This window comes from Myotis myotis, unplaced genomic scaffold (assembly GCF_014108235.1).
Source record: "Myotis myotis isolate mMyoMyo1 unplaced genomic scaffold, mMyoMyo1.p scaffold_m19_p_1, whole genome shotgun sequence".
NCBI lineage: Eukaryota > Metazoa > Chordata > Mammalia > Chiroptera > Vespertilionidae > Myotis > Myotis myotis.
Genome location: NW_023416313.1, coordinates 23,897,022 through 23,916,262, shown reverse-complemented (window position 1 = coordinate 23,916,262; position 19,241 = coordinate 23,897,022). Strand labels below are relative to the sequence as shown.

The 19,241-nt window shown below is 43.8% G+C and overlaps 1 protein-coding gene across 2 annotated transcripts in view; it reads left to right on the top strand.

Annotated features, from left to right (window-relative positions):
- TLR1 (toll like receptor 1) overlaps positions 1 to 19,029 on the top strand; it is a 28,071-nt gene extending 9,042 nt beyond the window's left edge. The window contains exons 2-5 of one of the 2 annotated variants that reach the window (XM_036331342.1): positions 10,653 to 10,788; positions 10,926 to 11,055; positions 13,118 to 13,215; positions 15,787 to 19,029. In XM_036331342.1, coding sequence (XP_036187235.1) covers positions 15,854 to 18,244 — 2,391 coding nt within the window. In that variant the 5' untranslated portion in view covers positions 10,653 to 10,788; positions 10,926 to 11,055; positions 13,118 to 13,215; positions 15,787 to 15,853 and the 3' untranslated portion in view covers positions 18,245 to 19,029. Of the gene's footprint in view, positions 1 to 10,652; positions 10,789 to 10,925; positions 11,056 to 12,642; positions 13,216 to 15,786 lie in introns of those variants that run through there. The other variant, XM_036331353.1, reaches the window with a different exon arrangement.
- Positions 19,030 to 19,241: the final 212 nt, after the last annotated feature.

The following is a 19,241-nucleotide window of genomic DNA, read 5'->3' as shown; positions in this document are numbered from 1 at the left end:
CCCATCCCCCCTTCCTCCCCTCCTCCAAGCCCTTACTACCTTATTGCCCATGTCCATGGGCTATGCATATCTATACTAATAAAAGGGTAATATGCTAATTAGACCAGACGTCTTCTGGACATTCTTCCAGACAAAGTCACAGTGGCGGGGGCCAAATCAGAGGTGGTTAGGGGTGATCAGACTGGCAGGTGAGGGCAGTTAGGGGCGATCAGCCCAGCAGGCAGAGGTAGTTAGGGGAAATCAGGCAGGCAGGCAGGCAGGCAAGTGGTTAGGAGCCAGCGGTCCCAGATTGTGAAAGGGATGTCTGACTGCTGATTTAGGCCCTATTCCGAGGGGTCCTGGATTGGAGAGGGTGCAGGCTGGGCTGAGGGACCCCCCCCCCCCACCCCTGTGCACGAATTTCATGCACCAGGCCTCTAGTAAGTATATAAGTTCTTTGGTTTAATCTCTTCTCGTCTCCCCAACCCCACATTGAGGTATGTCAGTCTGTTCCATGCCTCCATGCTCCAGGTTTTATTTTGTTGGTCAATTCATTTTGTTTATTAGATTCCACAAATAAGTGAGATCATGTGATATTTGTCTTTCTCAGTTTGGCTTATTTCCCTTAGCATAATATTTTCCAGGTCCATCCATGCTGTCCCAAAGGCTAAGAGATCCTTCTTTTTTACAGCTGCATAGTATTCCATGGTGTAAATGTCCCACAGCTTTTTTATCCATTTATCTACTGATGGGCACTTTGGCTGTATTCTCCCTTATTTAATACTAGAATCTGTGAGCTTTATCAGGGCAACCCAGCTAGAGATGACATCTCCCAGCCTCCCTTGCAGCTTGACGTGGACACGTGACTAAATTCTGGGCAATGAGATATAGCTAGAAGCTAAGTGCCACTCGGGCTCACATCTCTAAGAAAGACAGGTCCTGTCTTTCCTCTGGAAAAGAGGTAAGAATTGGAGGAACCATTTATACCTGGAGATGAAAGCCACATGTTGACAACATGCTCTCATCCTGCCATTTTGTTTGGCTCAAGTCAGCCTCTCAGCATGTCCTGGACTGCTCGTCTCTCATGTGAGAGAAAAGTAAACTTCCACCTTGTTTAACCACGCCACTTTTGGATCCCTCGATACAGCATCTTCATCAGCACCCCCATGAGTGCAGACATTTATAACCCGCAGACAGTGGTACAGCCTTTGAATATTTCCTGAGTATGTACAGGAGAGGAAAGTGACCATGTTTCACGTGCAACCTGGAGCAGAGCATCTGCCATCCTGACCAAGCCACCAATATCTCTCGCCTGTATGAGGGCAACAACCTCCCAACCAGCCTCCTTGCTTTTACTCCTGCCTCACACATTCTCCAAATAGCAATTAGAGTGATGGCTTTTAAGGTGTAAAGTCTATTAAGCCATTCCCCTGCTTACGACCTGCTAATGATCTCCCCCTGCAGGTAGAACAAAGGTCAAGCTCCTCATCATGACCTGCTGCCAAGGTCTGGGTCTGCCTTCCTTCCCCTCTGCACCTCCCTCTGCATCTCCTGGCGCTCTCCCCCTGGCCCAGCACATGTCAGCCACCATGGCCTTTGGCTGTTCCCTGGATGTGCCACATGGATTCCCACCTCTGCCTCTCTGCCCCTGGTATTTGCCACTGGGATCAGTCTTTCCCGGGGGCTTGCTTAACTTGTTCTTGACCTTTGTGTCTCAGCTCAAATGTCACCTCCTCAGAGGGGCCTCCCCGTGATTCCCAATCACTCTCTGTCACGTTGCTCCCCTTGGTTTTCTTTACAGCAGACGTCACTCTCTGAAATTATCTGGCTGACTTGTTTTCTGTTTTTCCTCCACTAAAATATAAGCTCCAGGAGAACAGCAACCTTCCGTACCTTGTCCACTGCTTATGCCCAGTGCTGACAGCAGTGCATTGCAGACACTCAGTAACAACTTGTTGGATGAATACATAGCTCCAAGTGGCCACAAGCATCAAATGCCTTTGAAGTTTTCATTTTTATCTTTATTTTAAATGCCCCATACAAATAGGGCACCACCTGCCCCCATTCATGTTAGTGTGGAGCCTTCACATGCCCCCAATTCCCTGCCACAGTTCAAAAAGTTTGCATTAATACATTTTCAGATATTAACACTTTGATGATAATAAAAAATAGGTTCCTTAATAAGGTGACAGCTTAGAAGGAAGGGGACATGGCGAAGAGGATTAGGGAGGGCTGCTAGGATGAAGCCTGATGAAAGGCCTTTGGACAACCCCAGAGCAGCATGAGGGTCCTGGGCCTGTGGCTGGGAAGGCCCTTCAAACGGCAGGCACAGTGGGTGCTGAAAGGGTTCAAGAGAATAAACCAGGGCAGAGAAAACTTACTGCGCTTAGCAGATATCTTGCAGAAAGCTTGCAACCTTGAGCACTGCATGGCCCAGATAACCACTAGCCATCTGACACTGGGAGGAACCAAGGACAGACCAGACCTGCCGTGGGCAAACTACGGCCCGCGGGCCGGATCCGGCCCATTTGAAATGAATAAAACTAAAAAAAAAAAAAAAGACCATACCCTTTTATGTAATGATGTTTACTTTGAATTTATATTAGTTCACACAAACACTCCATCCATGCTTTTGTTCCGGCCCTCGGGTCCAGTTTAAGAACCCAGAGCGGCTTGCAGCCAGCAAAGGTAATAAAAACCTGTTTCTCCCTTCTGTCTTGGCTGACTCCATTTTGTGGGACTCAGCCCACCTGCACCCAGGTGCCTGGAATAAAAATCTCTTTTGATATATTATGGCCTTATGTCATAGGTGTGCGACCCCGGCCCACTCTGAATCTTTCATTTAGTGCAGTGGTTCTCAACCTTCCTAATGCCGTGACCCTTTAATACAGTTCCTCATGTTGTGGTGACCCCCAATTTCATTGTTACAAATTGAACATAATTAAAGCATAGTGATTAATCACAGAAACAATATGTAATAATATATGTGTTTTCCAATGGTCTTAGGTGACCCCTGTGAAAGGGTCGTTCGACCCCCAAAGGGGTCGCGACCCACAGGTTGAGAACCACTGATTCACCCAGGGAAGTCTAGTGAGGGGTCCAGTAAGAGCCATTGCAGGGTTCCAGCAACCAGACACTTGGCATTCAGAGAGGCTGTGATTGTCCGGCTCCTGAGCTCCCCCTGTGTCTGGGGAAGGCCCCCAGCCGAGCTTCTGCTGAACTTGTGACACTTACTTGGGCCCCCCTAGCCTTCCTCCAGATTGGTCTGGGTTGTGCCTGTGACTGGATAGTGGACCTCTCCTTGCCTTGCCTCCTCCTCTATCAACACGAGGCATAGATCCATAGGTAAGTGGCGTTAGTCTGTTTTCCCATGTCCGGGACTGTCCTGTAATTTTGGGTTTGGAGCCAGGCTCCCGGCTGTTACTGTACAGCCAGCCCCACGAAAATCCAGCGCTGGTCTGGACAAGTTCCTGGGGGAACCAGGTTCCCTCGCCCACTCTCCTGACGGGAATGCCTGTCACGGAGGGAGGGCTCCGTCCATTTCTTGTGAACATTAGGGGAAGACAGGAATGCCTTTCTCAGCCTTAACTTCATGGAGAACAGACCTTAAGCCCTAGCCTGTCACCATGGGAAGCTCACCATCGCCTTTCCCCCACACCACACCCTCGCACAGGACTTTCATGAGTTTGACATGCTTGCCCTAAGTGATTTATTTTTTTTATTGCAATACTGTCTGGCCTCAGTATAAATTAAAATGGCAATTTTGGTTTCCAAATCCTAACTGACCTTGACAATTCTGCCGCAGGCAGGGCAAGTGGTCTGAGGCCCCGTATATCCAGGCTTTTTTCACTCAAGGACACAATCTTCTCTCTGTAACAGCAGCTCTCCCTCACAGATTTTCCTCTTCACTCCAAGCCCCCAAAGGACCTCAAATCCTCCTCCTCCTTCACCACTTTTGATCTTGCCAACCATCTCCTGGCCCACTCCGAACCTTTCAGGTGCAAAGTTGGAAGTAAAAGGGCACCATAAGCAAAGAAAACATCAAATCAGTAGCTTTGCTGGGTGTGTTTGTTTTTCACAGCTTCCATAACAAATTACCACAAACCGTGTGGCTTAAAACACCAGCAATTGGTTCTCTCACAGGAGGCCAGAAACCCCAAATCAAGGCGTCCACAGGCTTGGTTCCTTCTGGAGGCTCTGAGGGAGAAATGGAGGCCTTCTCCCAGTTTCTGGTGGTTGCCATCAATCCTTGGCATTGCTTGACTTGTAGCTACATCACTCCACTCTGCCTGTGTCTTCATGTGGCCTTCTCCTCTGAGTCTCTCTCTGTGTCTTCTTTTTCCTCTCTCTCTTCCAAGGACACGCCCATCGGATTTATGGTCCTCTTTAATCCAGTATGATCTTGTCGTGATCCTTATTCATAATAATAAAAGTGTTATATGCAAATTGACCGAATGACCAAACAGCAGAATGACTGTCTGGACGACCTTCTGGATGACCATGCTATGACATGCACTGGTGCCAGGCCAACCAAGGTGGGTGCAATGTGATTGGTTGGTGGGCCCCACCATCGTCCCACAATCATGCCTCAGAGGGAGGCCCAGGCCACTGATCGCCCCGCATAGGGAGGCCCAGGCTAGCCAAGTGCTTGCCATCTGTGCGGTGCTGCCCCCACCCCCTGCCTGTCACCCGCAGAGGGAGGTGACTGGTGGCAGGAGATGGGGGCAGCACCGCACAGATGGCAAGCACTGGCAGCAGCAGGGATGGGGCCAGCTGCCAGCAGATGGGGGAAAGAAAGCCCTGATAGGCCCTGATCCCCAGCCAGGCCTAGGGACCCTATCTGAGGGGTCCTGGATTGCGAGAAGGCGTAGGCCGGGCTGAGGGACACGCCTCCTCCCGTGCACAGATTTCATGCACCAGGCCTCTAGTCTATATATATATAAAAGCCAAATACATGAAATGTCCAACTGTTCGACAAGTCGATATGATGTGCACTGACCACTAGGGGGCAGATGCTCTGACTGGTAGGTTAGCTTGCTGCTGGAGTCCGGCCAATTGGGACTGAGTGAGACAGATTGGACACACCCTGGAGCCCTCCCTCACTCCCTCCCTGGCCCAGATCATGCACTGGTGGGGTCCCTTGGCCTGGCCTGCACCCTCTTGTAAGCCATGCACTGGGCCTCTAGTTGTCATTATATTTGCAAAGAACTATCCTATCTAATAAAAGAGAAACATGGTAATTGGCGTATGACTGCTACCCTTCCCATTGGCTAATCAGCGAGATATGCAAATTAACTGCCAGTAAAGATGGCGGCCGGCAGCCAGGCAGCTTGAAACTAACATGAGGCTTGCTTGCTTCAGTGACGGAGGACTCCAACGTTCCCCGCCTGCCTTGCCGGCCTCTGAGCCTGAAGTTTAAGAAACATTGTAACGAATATAGAAGCTAAACAAAACCCCAGAAACCTGTTTTCAGCGACCCCGGGATCTCAGAGCTGGAGTTGATACAGAGTTTCGATTATAGAACCGAAACAAACCAGATACCTGCTTTCAGGAGTGGAGGCCTAAGAGCTGGAGCCTCAGAGCTAAAGCTGGCTCAGAATAAAAAAGAAAAAAAAAAAAAAGGAGCGGTTGGGAGCTTCCGTCACCCGCCAGCCTAAAAACAACCCTCAGCCCCTCACCCAGACTGGCCAGGCACCCCAGTGGGGACCCCCACCCTGAAGGGTGTGTGACCAGCTGCAAACAGCCATCATCCCCTCACCTAGGCTGGCCAGGCACCCCAGTGGGGACCCCCACCCTGATCCAGGACACCCTTCAGGGCAAACCAGCCGGCCCCCACACATGCACCAGGCCTCTACCCTATATAGTAAAAGGGTAATATGCCTCCCAGCACCGGGATCAGTGGAGCTGAGAGGCCTCCTGGCACCGGGATCAGCATGACAGGGTGCGGCGCCTCAACCCCCTGATCAGCCCTGCTCTGTGTGTGACAGGGTGCGTCGCCCCAACCCCCCTCCTCCCCCCCACGGGCCCTGCTCTGTGTGTGATGGGGTAGAGCCATAACCTCCCCATCGGCCCTGCCCTGAGTGTGAGAGTGGCGGCGCCCCAAGCCCCTGATTGTCCCTGCTCTGTGGGTGATAGAGGGTGGCGCCCCTCCCCCCCCCCCCCCCGACCGGCCCTGCTCTGTGTGTAATGGGGTAGAGCCATAACCTCCCCATCGGCCCTGCCCTGAGTGTGACAAGGGGCGGTGCCCCAACTCCCCTATCGGCCCTACTCTGTGAGTGACGGGGGGAGCTCCTCAACCCCCTGATTGGCCCTGCTCTGTGCATGACAGGGGGGAGCTCCTTAACCCCCTGATTGGCCCTGCTCTGTGCATGACAGGGGGTGGCGCCGCAACCTCCCCATCGACCCTGCTTTGAGTGTGACAGGGGATGGTGCCCCAACCCCCCAATCGGCCCTACCCTGAGCGTGACTGAGGGTGGCATTGCAACCTCCCAATCCGCCCTGCTCTGTGCATGACGGGGGCGGTGCCCCAACTCCCCAATTGGCCCTGCTCTGAGCCCGACCAGGGGCTGCACCTAGGGATTGGGCCTGCCCTCTGCCACTGGGGAGCAGGCCTAAGCCAGCAGGTCGTTATCTCCCGAGGTGTCCCAGACTGCGAGAGGGCACAGGCCGGGCTGAGGGACGCCCCCCCCCCCCCCCCCCCGAGTGCACAAATTTTTGTGCACCGGGCCTCTAGTCTATCTATATAAAGGCCTAATATGCAAATTGTCCCCACGGGAGTTCGACTGGGAGACCAAATCGCTTGCTGTGACGTGCACTGACCACCAGGTGGTGGTGCAGAACCAAGGGAGGCCCTGGCCAGCAGCTGGAAGGCCCCAATTGGCCCTGATCGCCAGCTAGGCCTAGGGACCCTACCTGTGAATTTCATGCACCAGGCCCCTAGTTTTCAAATAAGGTCACAGTTTACAGTTCTAAGTGGACATGAACTTGGGGGAGGGGGGTGTTACTCAATCCACTACCCTGGGGTTGGCATGGCTGTCTCAGGTGGATGTGGCAACAGGAAAAAAATGCTAACTTGGGGAGAGAGAATATGAAAAAAGTTGCTTGGAGAGTCAGAAGAGCAAAAAAGGGAGAAATTGGCAAAGAGAATAGAATGATGGGTGAGAGAGAATGGAAGGCAGTGACCAGATGACTGGGATATAAGTGGGGGAGAGTATGAGTTTTAGTGAGAAGGTGAAGACAAAAACAATACTGAGAAAGGGGGAAGTCAACTTCTGTCTAGATTTCTGGAGATTGATTTGATTAGAAAGGAATGAGAATAAATTGCAGGCAGGGCTTTCTAAACCCACAAAGACTTTCTGAGGGTTTTTAATTATAGTTATCTGTGAGGAATCTCAACAGAGACAAGTTGAAATATGAAGTTGTTTTTATTTTCCTCCAGTCATTCCATCAACTGGATTCTGAAATTCTCCTGTTCTTATCATAACCTTAATGATATCATGAATAGATTTCATTCCTCTCCAGTTCGTTTGAGTTATTCATCGTGCAATCTAGTTTAGTATGTTTAATCTCCAACTCCTCCTAAAGCTCTTTGTCTTTCCCCACATCAGAGGCTAGGCTTGTAGCTCAATCTTGATGTATATATGGGTGGGATTGGGTGCGGTCAACCTGAGATACACACTCCCTGCTCCTCCCTTCCCAGATCTAACTTTCTGATGTGGAGAACAGGAATGAGAGGTATGAAGGCAGCTATTCTTTTTGATGATTGTGTTGGTTAAGGTGCAGGATAAGCTGCTGAACAGGGAAACCCCAAAGCACATGAGCTTCAATAAAATATAAATTTCTTTCTTTTTAAATTAATAGGTTAAATATAGTCAGGAGGTCTAAGATAGGTAGCTGTCTATACTGTGCAAAGTTACGCAAGGATTCAGGTTGACCAGTTGGCTCTGTTTCTCATAGCTTGTCTTTTCTTCTGATCTCCATTCCCCTTGATATGGAGTGGCAAGAATTAATGGAGTTCTCTTGTACTTTCTCTGAGTACATGGTCCAAAGGTGGAGATATACCACTTTTCCAAGGTACATGACACCACAGTGTCTAAATGCCTATGAGCAAGGGTTACTCTACCAGTCTCTCTACTTACTTATACTTCTGAACTCCCATGGGCACATGTAATGTTCTCTAAGACGGCTCAGAGAGGGACCACTTTCAGCAGAAGTAGGCGTCCTGCACATTTCTGCATCAAAACAAGCATCCATTTAAGGATAGAGATGTCTATGCTCCCTGTCCAGTCGCAGTGAGTGATTCTATTGGCATTCTCTCATCACTTGGTTTGGGAAGGAAGGGGTGCCACCATTGGCAGAAGAGGGCACAGTCTTACATCACAAACATGGGTATCCAAAGCTGCTGACACTGCCACTGCCCTCCCCAGCATTCTTAGGTGGCTGGGAAATGTGAGGATGAGGTGGTGGCGGAGATGGCACTGTCTGGTTTCATGGCTTTTTAGAATGCCCTAAGGGAAGAGCTTGGTCCCAATTGCTGGCAGCTGCCTTAGAATATGAGGTATATAACACTTCCTGGTTCTTGGTTTTGGACCCAAGTCATAGGGAAAGTTCTAGTCAATACCCTATTATGTAATCAGAACCAACAGATGGAAAGAGAAATGGAGATTGTTTGTAAGCTATCGAATTACATGACTGATGAGCAACATAAAAATCTATCCTAAATTTGAATTAAATTTACATAATATAAATTAAAAGTATATGATAAGCTCTGGTCAGGTAGCTTAGTTAGTTAGAGCCTCCAATACACCAAGGTTGTGGGTTCAATTCCTGGTCAGGGCACATATGAGAATCAACCAATGAATGCATAAATAAGTGGAATAACAAATTGCTGTTTCTCTCTCTCTCTCTCTTCCTCTTTCTCTTTCTCAAATCAATAAATAAAAATTTAACTATATATATGATATATAGTAACAGAAGAAAAGGCAGAGAATAATGGTATGGATTTATGTTTATTGGTTCACAAAGTCCACTTAATGAAACATAGCCTAAGGAAATAATTTTTCACACACATTCTAAGGAAATACATGGACATGTTGCTTTTTTCAGTGATTATAATAACAAAAATTGAGAACAACCTAAATACCCAACAACACAAGACTGTACCTTGCTCATTGTTAAAATACTTAATACCTTATAAATAAAATGGAATATTTATTCAACTAGTAATAAAAGTTGTAGATGAATATTTACTGACATGAAAGGATATTTATGATGTTTTATAGATTAAGAAAAGCAGATTGCAAAACAGTATATATGGTATAATGCTGTGTGTGTGTGTGTGTGTGTGTAAATTGGTACAAACTCTCTGATCAGCAATTTGGCAGGAAGCGAAAAGAGCCGAGCCTACATGGAGAAGTCTGCATGGTTGCTACAAAAATGATATTGATATCTCGATATGGTGAGGTTATTATTGATTTGACACTTTTTTCTTCTAATTTATTTATATTTTCTGATTTTTCCTCAGTAAACACATTACTTGGATAATAAAAAATTAAAATAACTAAAAAGTATGTCTGGGAAGAAAACATGTATATGTTTCTTTGACCTTGATATGGTTATGAACTTTCTAAACTTAAAAGCAATGTAGCAGTGGTCTGCTGGAGCTGGTTTGTATAGATTTGTGAGGTGTCAGTTGTCAAATATTCAAGGATTTTGCAAGCAAGCCAGTTGGTAGCTAGAAATCAGCTTCAGTGGAAATATATACATGGCAGATATCGGTATGTGCTACAAATCAGGCTTTCTCTTTTGTAACCTGGTTTACCAGCATACAACTAAATAGTAGTATTAGAAAAAAAAACTCAGTTTACTTGTTTATATCAAAATGCATGCATTTATTGGTTTAAAAGATCATGAATTGAAAAAGAAGATGATGGGAGATATTTGCACAAAGTTTGCCAGAGGGTTCGTGTCAGTGACATAAAAGAGAACATATGATTGAACAGTAAAAACATAACCCCAGTAGAGAAATAGGCAAATAATGTGAACAGGTAATTCACTAAAGGATACAAATTGCCAATAAACTTGAAAAACTATCCAAGAAATTTATAATAAATGAAAACTAAACAATAAGGGGATATCACCTGTCATCTATGAAATCGACCAGTCCCAAGGTTCCTAGTTTAGGGAAGTTGGCCTTGCTCATTGTGGTAGAAAAGGTGATTACAGCAAAGAATTGTGCCCAGTTTGTGACTGGACATCATGCAATACTAGGATGAAGGCAAGTTCAGAGAAATTCAGCGAACATTTCTTAGCTTTAGTTGACCATTTTGCTCTGTTATTTTGTTTTTACTTTAAAGACAAGAATGGAGCTATCAGATTGGATCCTTGAGTGTGCTGACAACAACCCAAAGCAAGGGTTTTAAACATTATTTGAGAAAAGAGATGGTTAGATATCATGTTTTTCACATGGAAATTTTTAAAAATCACTTTTTGAAGAAAGTTTGAACATATCAATGGAAAAGAATTTGAGCACTAGATTCTCTGAAAATCAATTTGTCAAAAAAGACACAATTAGCATTCATTTTATATTAGCCCATGAATGTTCTTTCCCTTTATGAATGAGTTTAAGCAAAACTTTAACCTGACTTTTACCTCTTTCCACTTCCTTTTAATAGTGGACCAATCAGAAGGCAAGAAGAAATACACCCAGACTGGCACTCCCACCCCGACCTGCTGGCTACAAAGATAAGTATTTTGGATTCAGCCAATAATGATCTGTGGATTATTAACGCCACCTCCTTCATTTTAATGGTGAGTTGATTGTAGTGAAATAGAGCCACAAAGATGTGATTCTATTTTAATACTGGTCTATCAATTAACCCACAGTCCATATTCCACGTGTGAATATGAGAAAATGGGTTTACACTTACTGTGTAATGTAATTTCAGTGTGATTCAATAGATGGCACAACAGAGCTCTGCCTCCAACATTAAATCCGGTGACCAGTGAACTAAATATTTGAGGAAGTACTTGAATTTCCTTCAGAGTGACAACAAGATAGACGGGCAGATTGCTTTGGTAAGTGATACATTTTCTTTTAATTCTATAAAATAAAATAATGACATAACCAGTTATGGAACACCAAAATCTCAGGCTCTATGATGAAGTCCTGGGTGTTTACCTAAGTGCGTTATTTCGGATATGTACTTACTGTGGTTTGAACGAGCATTTGTTATTCAATTCCTTATCCTAAGTCAAAGAAAGGGTTTTTGTATGTATGTATGTTTGCTTTTTCTTGAATAAGCTCTCAGCTCAAGCATGATTTGCTTGCCAAAGATATATTTGAGTTGGAAGGTGAGGGTTTGGGTCACACACATTTTCTCATGATTTTCTTACGGAGCTGCTCGTTGTGGACTTCAGGTGACCCTGCTGTTTATCCCGTCCCTCTCCACCCGCCTCTTGCAATGAGAATGCGGAGGAAAATGGGACGGAGAGGAAGTACTCCTGGAGGCAGTGCTGCCGTACTGTATTTCGTTTGTTCTCTGGGCTGTTCCCACAAGCTATTCTTTTCTAGTTACTCAGACCACAGAAGCTGTTCCGCGGTGCTCCTCGTCAGGTGGAATTGTAGGTTTCAAAAATGTTTCCCAGGCTTCACCCAATTTGATCAAAAGAGGTGAAAGTGAAAAAAGCAAAAGTTCACAATACCACATAGGAAACAAAGCAGAAGAGCCTTTGAACTGGCTCTGACTCTTTTAACCTGTGGTTCATGCCTTGTTGGTCTGGTGCAGAGAAGACTGACTCAGTATTTGCGAACTGAACTCAATGGGCTATCAGGGGTGGGCAAACTTTTTGACTCGAGGGCCACAATGGGTTCTTAAACTGGACCGGAGGGCCGGAACAAAAGCATGGATGGAGTGTTTGTGTGAACTAATATAAATTCAAAGTAAACATCATTACATAAAAGGGTACGGTCTTTTTTTTTTTTTTTTTTAGTTTTATTCATTTCAAACGGGCCGGATCCGGCCCGCGGGCCATAGTTTGCCCACGGCTGGTAGATGAACGGTGGGGGTATCATCTGTTAAGACAAGTCAACGTCCTGATTTGATGCCCCCAAAGTCTCCAAACAAAGGCAATTCAAATGTATTGTTGCATCATATCGTATAGTGGGAGGCTAAACTTACCATAATCACGTAAGTTGACATAGATAGATCTTACTTTTATACTTTCAAATTGAAGCATCCTTTCACTAATCAACTTAGCAAATAACTATTCTATTTGGTAGTAAACTAGTTTTGGGGTTCTAATGTATAGGAGATTCAGTGCTGGTTATTAGGACTTTGATTAAAAAATATTGATTTTTCACTGATTTAGCTAGTTTGGTATATAAAATAGAAAGATCCTGTAAGTACCTAAGACTCAGTTGCTCATCTGTACAATACTTTGCCTCTTTAATTACAGTAATAAAGATGGTTTCACCAACTGAGTACTTCAAATTAGTGATTATAATTGGAAAGGCAAAATGGAAGTTGGGCAAATAGAAGATAGCGGAGTCAATTAATTTTGCTAGATATAAAGCTGAAGCCATGCTCTCATTAAATGCTTGGGGACAGACAGTCATATAAATGTAAATCTTTATGGTGATTACTGTTGTTAATGAAGTGAGGACACCTCTGGTCTTGCTCGTGGTGGGTCCACTGCGCATGAAGCCCTCCTGTCCATGCATGGGGTTCTGCCTCTGACCCTCATCTGTCGGTCACTTTCTGTATATCATGCCCGACTATACTCATCACTGCTTCTTTGAGCTGTGGAGTTGGCCAGAAGGTAGAAAGATCCCAGATTTGAATTCAGGCTTAAGAATAAGTAAGGACCCCACTTGAGCCTTAAACCCAAACCACTTTTACTTCGACTTACTTTTACCAGATGGTTCTGCTTTGAAATATGAGGCACTGGCCCAGGCAATATCAAGTATCATTTTGATGCTCATTTAAGTACTTCTTTTCATGTGAGTAGCTCTTTCAGGAAGCTGGGAGGAAGAATGGGGAAATTTCTGGGACTTTCAGCCAAATATAACCAACACCATAAAAATGCCATGTTTAGTTTTAACATGCATTTTAATGTGTGTGTCCCCTTCCTTGCACAGAGTCTCCATGAGTAGTGATGGAGGGGATGGTACCATGCCTTCTCCTATATTAGGAGAAATCAGAATAACATGGGAGCATTGAGCACCTCTACAAAAAGGTAAGTCCAAGCAATGTTTCAAAACCAGATGCATCTGCACGTCTAGCTTGGGGAGCGTTTACAATGCAGGGTTGTATCTGGGACTTGATACAACCTTTGGTGCTCATGGGGGATGGTACCAAAATCATTGGATGCTTAAGTCTCCTATATAAAACTAGAGGCCCAGTGCATGAATTCCTGCATGGGTGAGGTCCAGCCGGCCTGCCCCAATTGGGTTGGGAGAGCCGATCAGGGGTGGGGCTGGCCGGGGGGAGGGGCTGTGGATGGTCACACTCCTGGTCAAACTCCCGGTTGAGGGGACAATTTGCATATCAGCCTTTTATTATATAAGGATGGTGCAGTATTTGCATATAACCTAAGCACATCCTTTCATATACTTTAAATCATCTCTAAATTACTTTTAATACCTAAAACAGTGTTAATGCTATGTAAATAGTTGTTATATTGTTGAGGGAATAATTACAAGAAAATAAGTCTGTACATGTTCAGTAGAGATGCAACCATCTTAGACCAAGAACATAGTACATATCAGCAATAATATAACATTTTTTTTTTTTTTTTAGAAAATTTTGGTCTGTGATTGGTTGAATAGATGAATGCAGAATACAAGGATTCAGAGGGTCAACTGTGCCCACTGGGAGATATGAGAGGATATATAAAGAGGAATTTGGTGCTTTGTTAATACTGATGACTTCCTTGTCTAAGGATTTTGAATAAGATCCTTGCAAGATCTGTGTAGCCATGTAGCATCAGCTCAAAATGTGGGTGAGAGGTGTATTACTCTCTCGGGTTCATCTCAACACAACTCCCTCTGTCTCATGTGCCATTGGAATGGTGGTTACAAAATAATCTGAGCTATAGTGGGTTGATAACTAATGCAATAATCATAACCTAGAACAAAACACATCATAGGAATAAATACACACTGGATGAATGAATTTAAGAGGAGGAAACTTCTCCCATCCTCAAAACCTTTCTCCGCTCACTGCCCCTTCATCACTCTCAGAATAGAACCCCAACTCCTGGCAATGATCTACACACTGTGCAACCTTGGCCCTGAGTCCTCTCATCCTGCTCACTCCATGCTAACATTGACGTCCTCACCATGCCTCAGACAAGTCAGTCTCACTTCCATCTCAGAACCCTTCCAATTGCCTTCTTCTTCTCCAGAAATGCTTTCCACCCAGCTCTTCCCATAGATTACTCATTCACTTCATTCTCCTCCCCACTCCTCCACCCCTCCCCATCATGCACCAGAGCTGTCTGCCTATTCTCTATCTGAGTCTGTCTGAATTTTGCTTGGTAGTAAAGTATGTTCATTAAATTCCACATATGAGTAAAATCATATAATACTTGTCTTTCTCTAACTGACGTATTTCACTTTGCATAATGTTCTCCAGGGACATCCATGGCTGCTACAAAGAGTAAAATGTTCTTCCTTCTTATGCTTGCCATTACTCTTGATTAATTACCCTGTTTTATTTTTCTATGTAGCACCTTATTACTACATGAAATTATATTTAGCATTTAGTTGTTTATTTTCTGTCTCCCCACTAGATAATAAGCTCCTTGATAATTGGAATTTTTCCTTGTTCACTGCTTTATCTCCAGTTCCTAAAAGACGGCCAATAGGTTGTCAATAAATACTGATTGAATAAATAAATGGCTTTTCTGAAAGGCTGTTTATTATGATCTAATTACCTTTTGAGTAAGACCAAAGATAGGCACCAAGCCACGAGTAAATTTAAAAAGGTAATATAAAAGGGCCTGAATTCAACCACATGGGAAGAAAACACTTAAGAAATCCATCAGAAAATATATGGCAAAGGTAGAAAGTACACCAGCTGTGTACACCTAGCTCAACTTCTAAATGATCTTGGTAGGGTTAGGGTCAGACGACTTTGTGAATATCTAAAACCATCTGTATTAATTTCCTTTGGCTGCTGTAACAAATTACCATAAATTTGGTAGCTTCAAACAACAAAAATTTATTTTCTCATGGTTCTGGAGACCAGAAGTCCAAAATCAAGGTGTCAGCAGGGCTGTACTTTCTCTAGGGCCTCTTCCAGCTTCTGATAGCTATCATTGTTCATTGACTTGTGGCTGTTTTCACTCCATCTCTGCCTCTGTCTTCATATGGCCTTCTCCAATGTGTCTCTGTTATTTGCTCTTCTGTCCCTGTCAAATACCCCTCTGCCTTTCTCTTATAAGGGCAGTTGTCATTGATTTAAGGACCCTCTGGATATTCTAGTATGATCTCAAGATCCTTAATTATCCCTGCAAAGACCATTCCCCGCCTCCCCCCCCCCCGCCCCCCATAAGATAACATTCATAGTTTCTGGAGATTATGACATGGTTCAGAGGTGGACATATCTATTGGGAGGGGGCACCTTTCAAGCCATTACACCATAGAGGCAGGATAATTATGTATTGATATGTGTATTTCCCTGGTTTTAAGTTATATGACTCCAAAAAAGGTAGCCTACATGTTACGAGTCTCTAGTAAAAAAATGTTTAATATCAACCATGCCCAATTTAATGCAATCATTTAATGTGGATTTTTTTTTCTAGGATCTGTATCTATATCAAGATGCTCTGAAGAATAGCAACTATCCTCAGGAACATCTAGTGTTACAAAATGACTAAAATTAATTCTACCATCTTCCATTTTGTCATCATCTTCATGTTAATACTTGAGATCAAAATCCAGTTATCCGAGGAAAGCGAATTTTTAGTTGACAGATCAAAGGGAGGTCTCACCTATGTTCCCAAAGACTTATCCTTGAAAACAACAATCTTAGATCTATCACAAAATGATATATCTGAGCTTCAGGCTTCTGACATTCTATTACTATCCAAGCTGAGGGTCTTGAGAATTTCTCATAATAGAATCCAGTATCTTGACATGAGCGTTTTCAAATTTAACCAGGAACTGGAGTATTTGGATTTGTCCCACAACGAGTTGGAGAAGATTTCTTGCCACCATACTGTGAACCTCAAGCACTTAGACCTCTCATTTAATGCATTTGATGCCCTGCCCATTTGCAAAGAGTTTGGCAACATGTCTCAACTAGAATTTCTGGGTTTGAGTGCCACACAGCTACAAAAGTCTAGTGTGCTACCAATTGCTCATTTGCATATCAATAAGGTTTTACTAGTCTTGGGAGACCTTTATGGGGAAAAAGAAGATCCCGAGAGCCTTCAAGACCTTAACACAGAGAGTCTGCACATTGTTTTCCCCGCAGGAAAGGAATCCCACTTTGCTTTGGATGTGTCAGTCAGCACGGCAGTAAGTCTGGAACTGTCTAATATCAAATGTGTGCTAGATGATAATGGATATTCATATTTCCTAAGTGTTCTGTCAAAACTTCAAAATAATTCAAGGATATCAAATCTTACTTTAAACAACATTGAAACAACTTGGCATTCTTTCATTACAATGTTCCAGTTGGTTTGGCATACAAGCATAGAGTATTTCTCAATTTCAAATGTGAAACTACAAGGTCGCCTTCAGGTCAGAGATTTTGATTATTCTGACACCTCACTGAAGGCCTTGTCTATACACCAAGTTGTCAGTGAGGTGTTTAGTTTGCCACAAAGTTACATCTATAGAATCTTTTCAAATATGAACATCCAGAATTTCACAGTGTCTGGTACACATATGGTCCACATGGTTTGCCCATCCCAAATGAGCCCATTTCTGCATTTGGATTTTTCCAATAATCTCTTAACAGACATGGTTTTTAACAATTGTGGAACCTTGACTAGGTTGGAGACACTTAGTTTACAAATGAATCAATTAAAAAAACTTGCAAATATAGTTCATATGACCAAGGAGATGAAGTCTCTACAACAATTAGACATTAGCCAGAATTCTCTAAGCTATGATGAAAATGAAGAATATTGCTCTTGGACTATAAGTTTATTAAGTTTAAATATGTCTTCAAATATACTCACTGACTCTGTTTTCAGATGTTTACCTCCCAGGCTCAGGGTTCTTGATCTTCACAGTAATAGAATAACAAGTATCCCTGAAAATGTCATCCATCTGGAAGCTTTACAAGAACTCAATGTTGCTTCCAATTCTTTAGCCCACCTTCCTGGATGTGATTCCTTCAGCAGCCTCTCTGTACTGATCATTGACTATAATTCAATTTCCAACCCATCAGCTCATTTCTTCCAGAGCTGCCAGAAGATTAGGTCCATAAACGCAGGAAACAATCCATTCCAATGTACATGTGAGCTCAGAGAATTTATCCGAAGTATAGGCCAAGTTTCCAGTGAAGTGGTAGAGGGTTGGCCTGACTCTTATAAGTGTGACTATCCAGAAAGCTATAAGGGAACCCTACTAAAGGACTTTCATGTGTCTCCATTATCCTGCAACACAGCTCTGCTGATTGCCACCATTGGGGTCACTGGGCTGGTGTTGGCTGTTGCCGTGACTGTCCTCTGTGTCTATTTCGATCTGCCCTGGTATCTCAGGATGGTGTGTCAGTGGACCCAGACCCGACACAGGTCCAGGAACACACCTTTACACAAACTCCAAAGAACTCTTCAGTTCCATGCCTTTATTTCGTACAGTGGACACGATTCTGCCTGGGTGAAGAATGAATTACTACCAAACCTAGAAAAAGAAGATATACGGATTTGTCTGCATGAGAGAAACTTTGTTCCTGGCAAGAGCATTGTGGAAAATATCATAAACTGTATTGAGAAAAGTTACAAGTCCATCTTTGTTTTGTCTCCCAACTTTGTTCAGAGTGAGTGGTGCCATTATGAACTCTACTTTGCCCACCACAATCTCTTTCATGAAGGATCTAATAACTTAATCCTGATCTTGCTGGAATCCATTCCAATGTATTCCATTCCTAGCAGCTATCACAAACTCAAAACTCTCATGGCACAGCGAACTTACTTGGAATGGCCGAAGGAGAAGAGCAAACATGGACTTTTTTGGGCGAACCTAAGAGCATCCATTCGAATTAAGTTGATGTACCAAGCAAAAGAAATAGATCACACATACATCTAAATATGTTCCCCCTTTCACTTGCTGCTTTTGGAAGTTCCAACAATGCCTTTATTTTGCATCAATACAAACCTAAACATAATTTTGAATTTATAAAATAAACAAAAATGTGTACTTTCAGGCCCCTGTTCACCATTTATTCATGGTAATAAAAATGAATGAAATGATATAATTTTGATATAAAGTCAATTTCTAACATATGAGGGATTTACTTGTTTTTTTCTAGAACTGAATTCATTGAATTTATCATGTAATTAAAAGAAGCACCTATTTAAAGAACTTCAATGATATATGTTCCTGTGTGCTGGGGTTAATGTTAGAGAACTCCTTGCCTTTTACTAGTACACCTGTAGCTGGGTTGGTATAGCTGCTGGTGCATGTTTCATTTCCACTTAGCGTTTTCTTCTATGTGTTGAAAGCTGCATATTGGTAATGCTGGAGACTCTGCCTGATGGGCTTTCTTGCTGGCCATGAGAACACACTTAGTCCACAAAATGGGCAACTCAGAGATGATGGAGGTTGTCCTTGGAAGCAGCCCTTCATCAATGCTTAATCAATGTCAGAGGAAGAATTGGCAGGTAAGTATAATTTTCTCGCCCATTTTGGGGGATAAATCTGGGAGTGTCCTTTACACTCTCCCTGAGTTCCCCAGTGACATAGAATTCTGATTTTCCATGGGAGAAAACAACTTGGTAAAGCATTCCTTATTGGGTTACTTTTTATTCTTATCTCATTCCTCCAAGGGTGTTTCCTGGGATCAGCTCTGAGATAAACGACCTGTAGTTGAATACTTGTCTCAGGGTCTGCATCTGGGGGAACCCAAGACAAGAGTTTGTTGCATCTCAGGTCAAATGGAAATTCTGAGTCTGGTTTTCCATGGCTGGAGGTCTTGTTGAGATTCTAGTTGTCTGAGCTGGCATGTAGGAGAGCCTTTGTTCTTTGGGTCAGAGGAGGAATGTAGTCAGTGTGTTCTGCTTCTATACTAGTTCCCTTTGGGGAA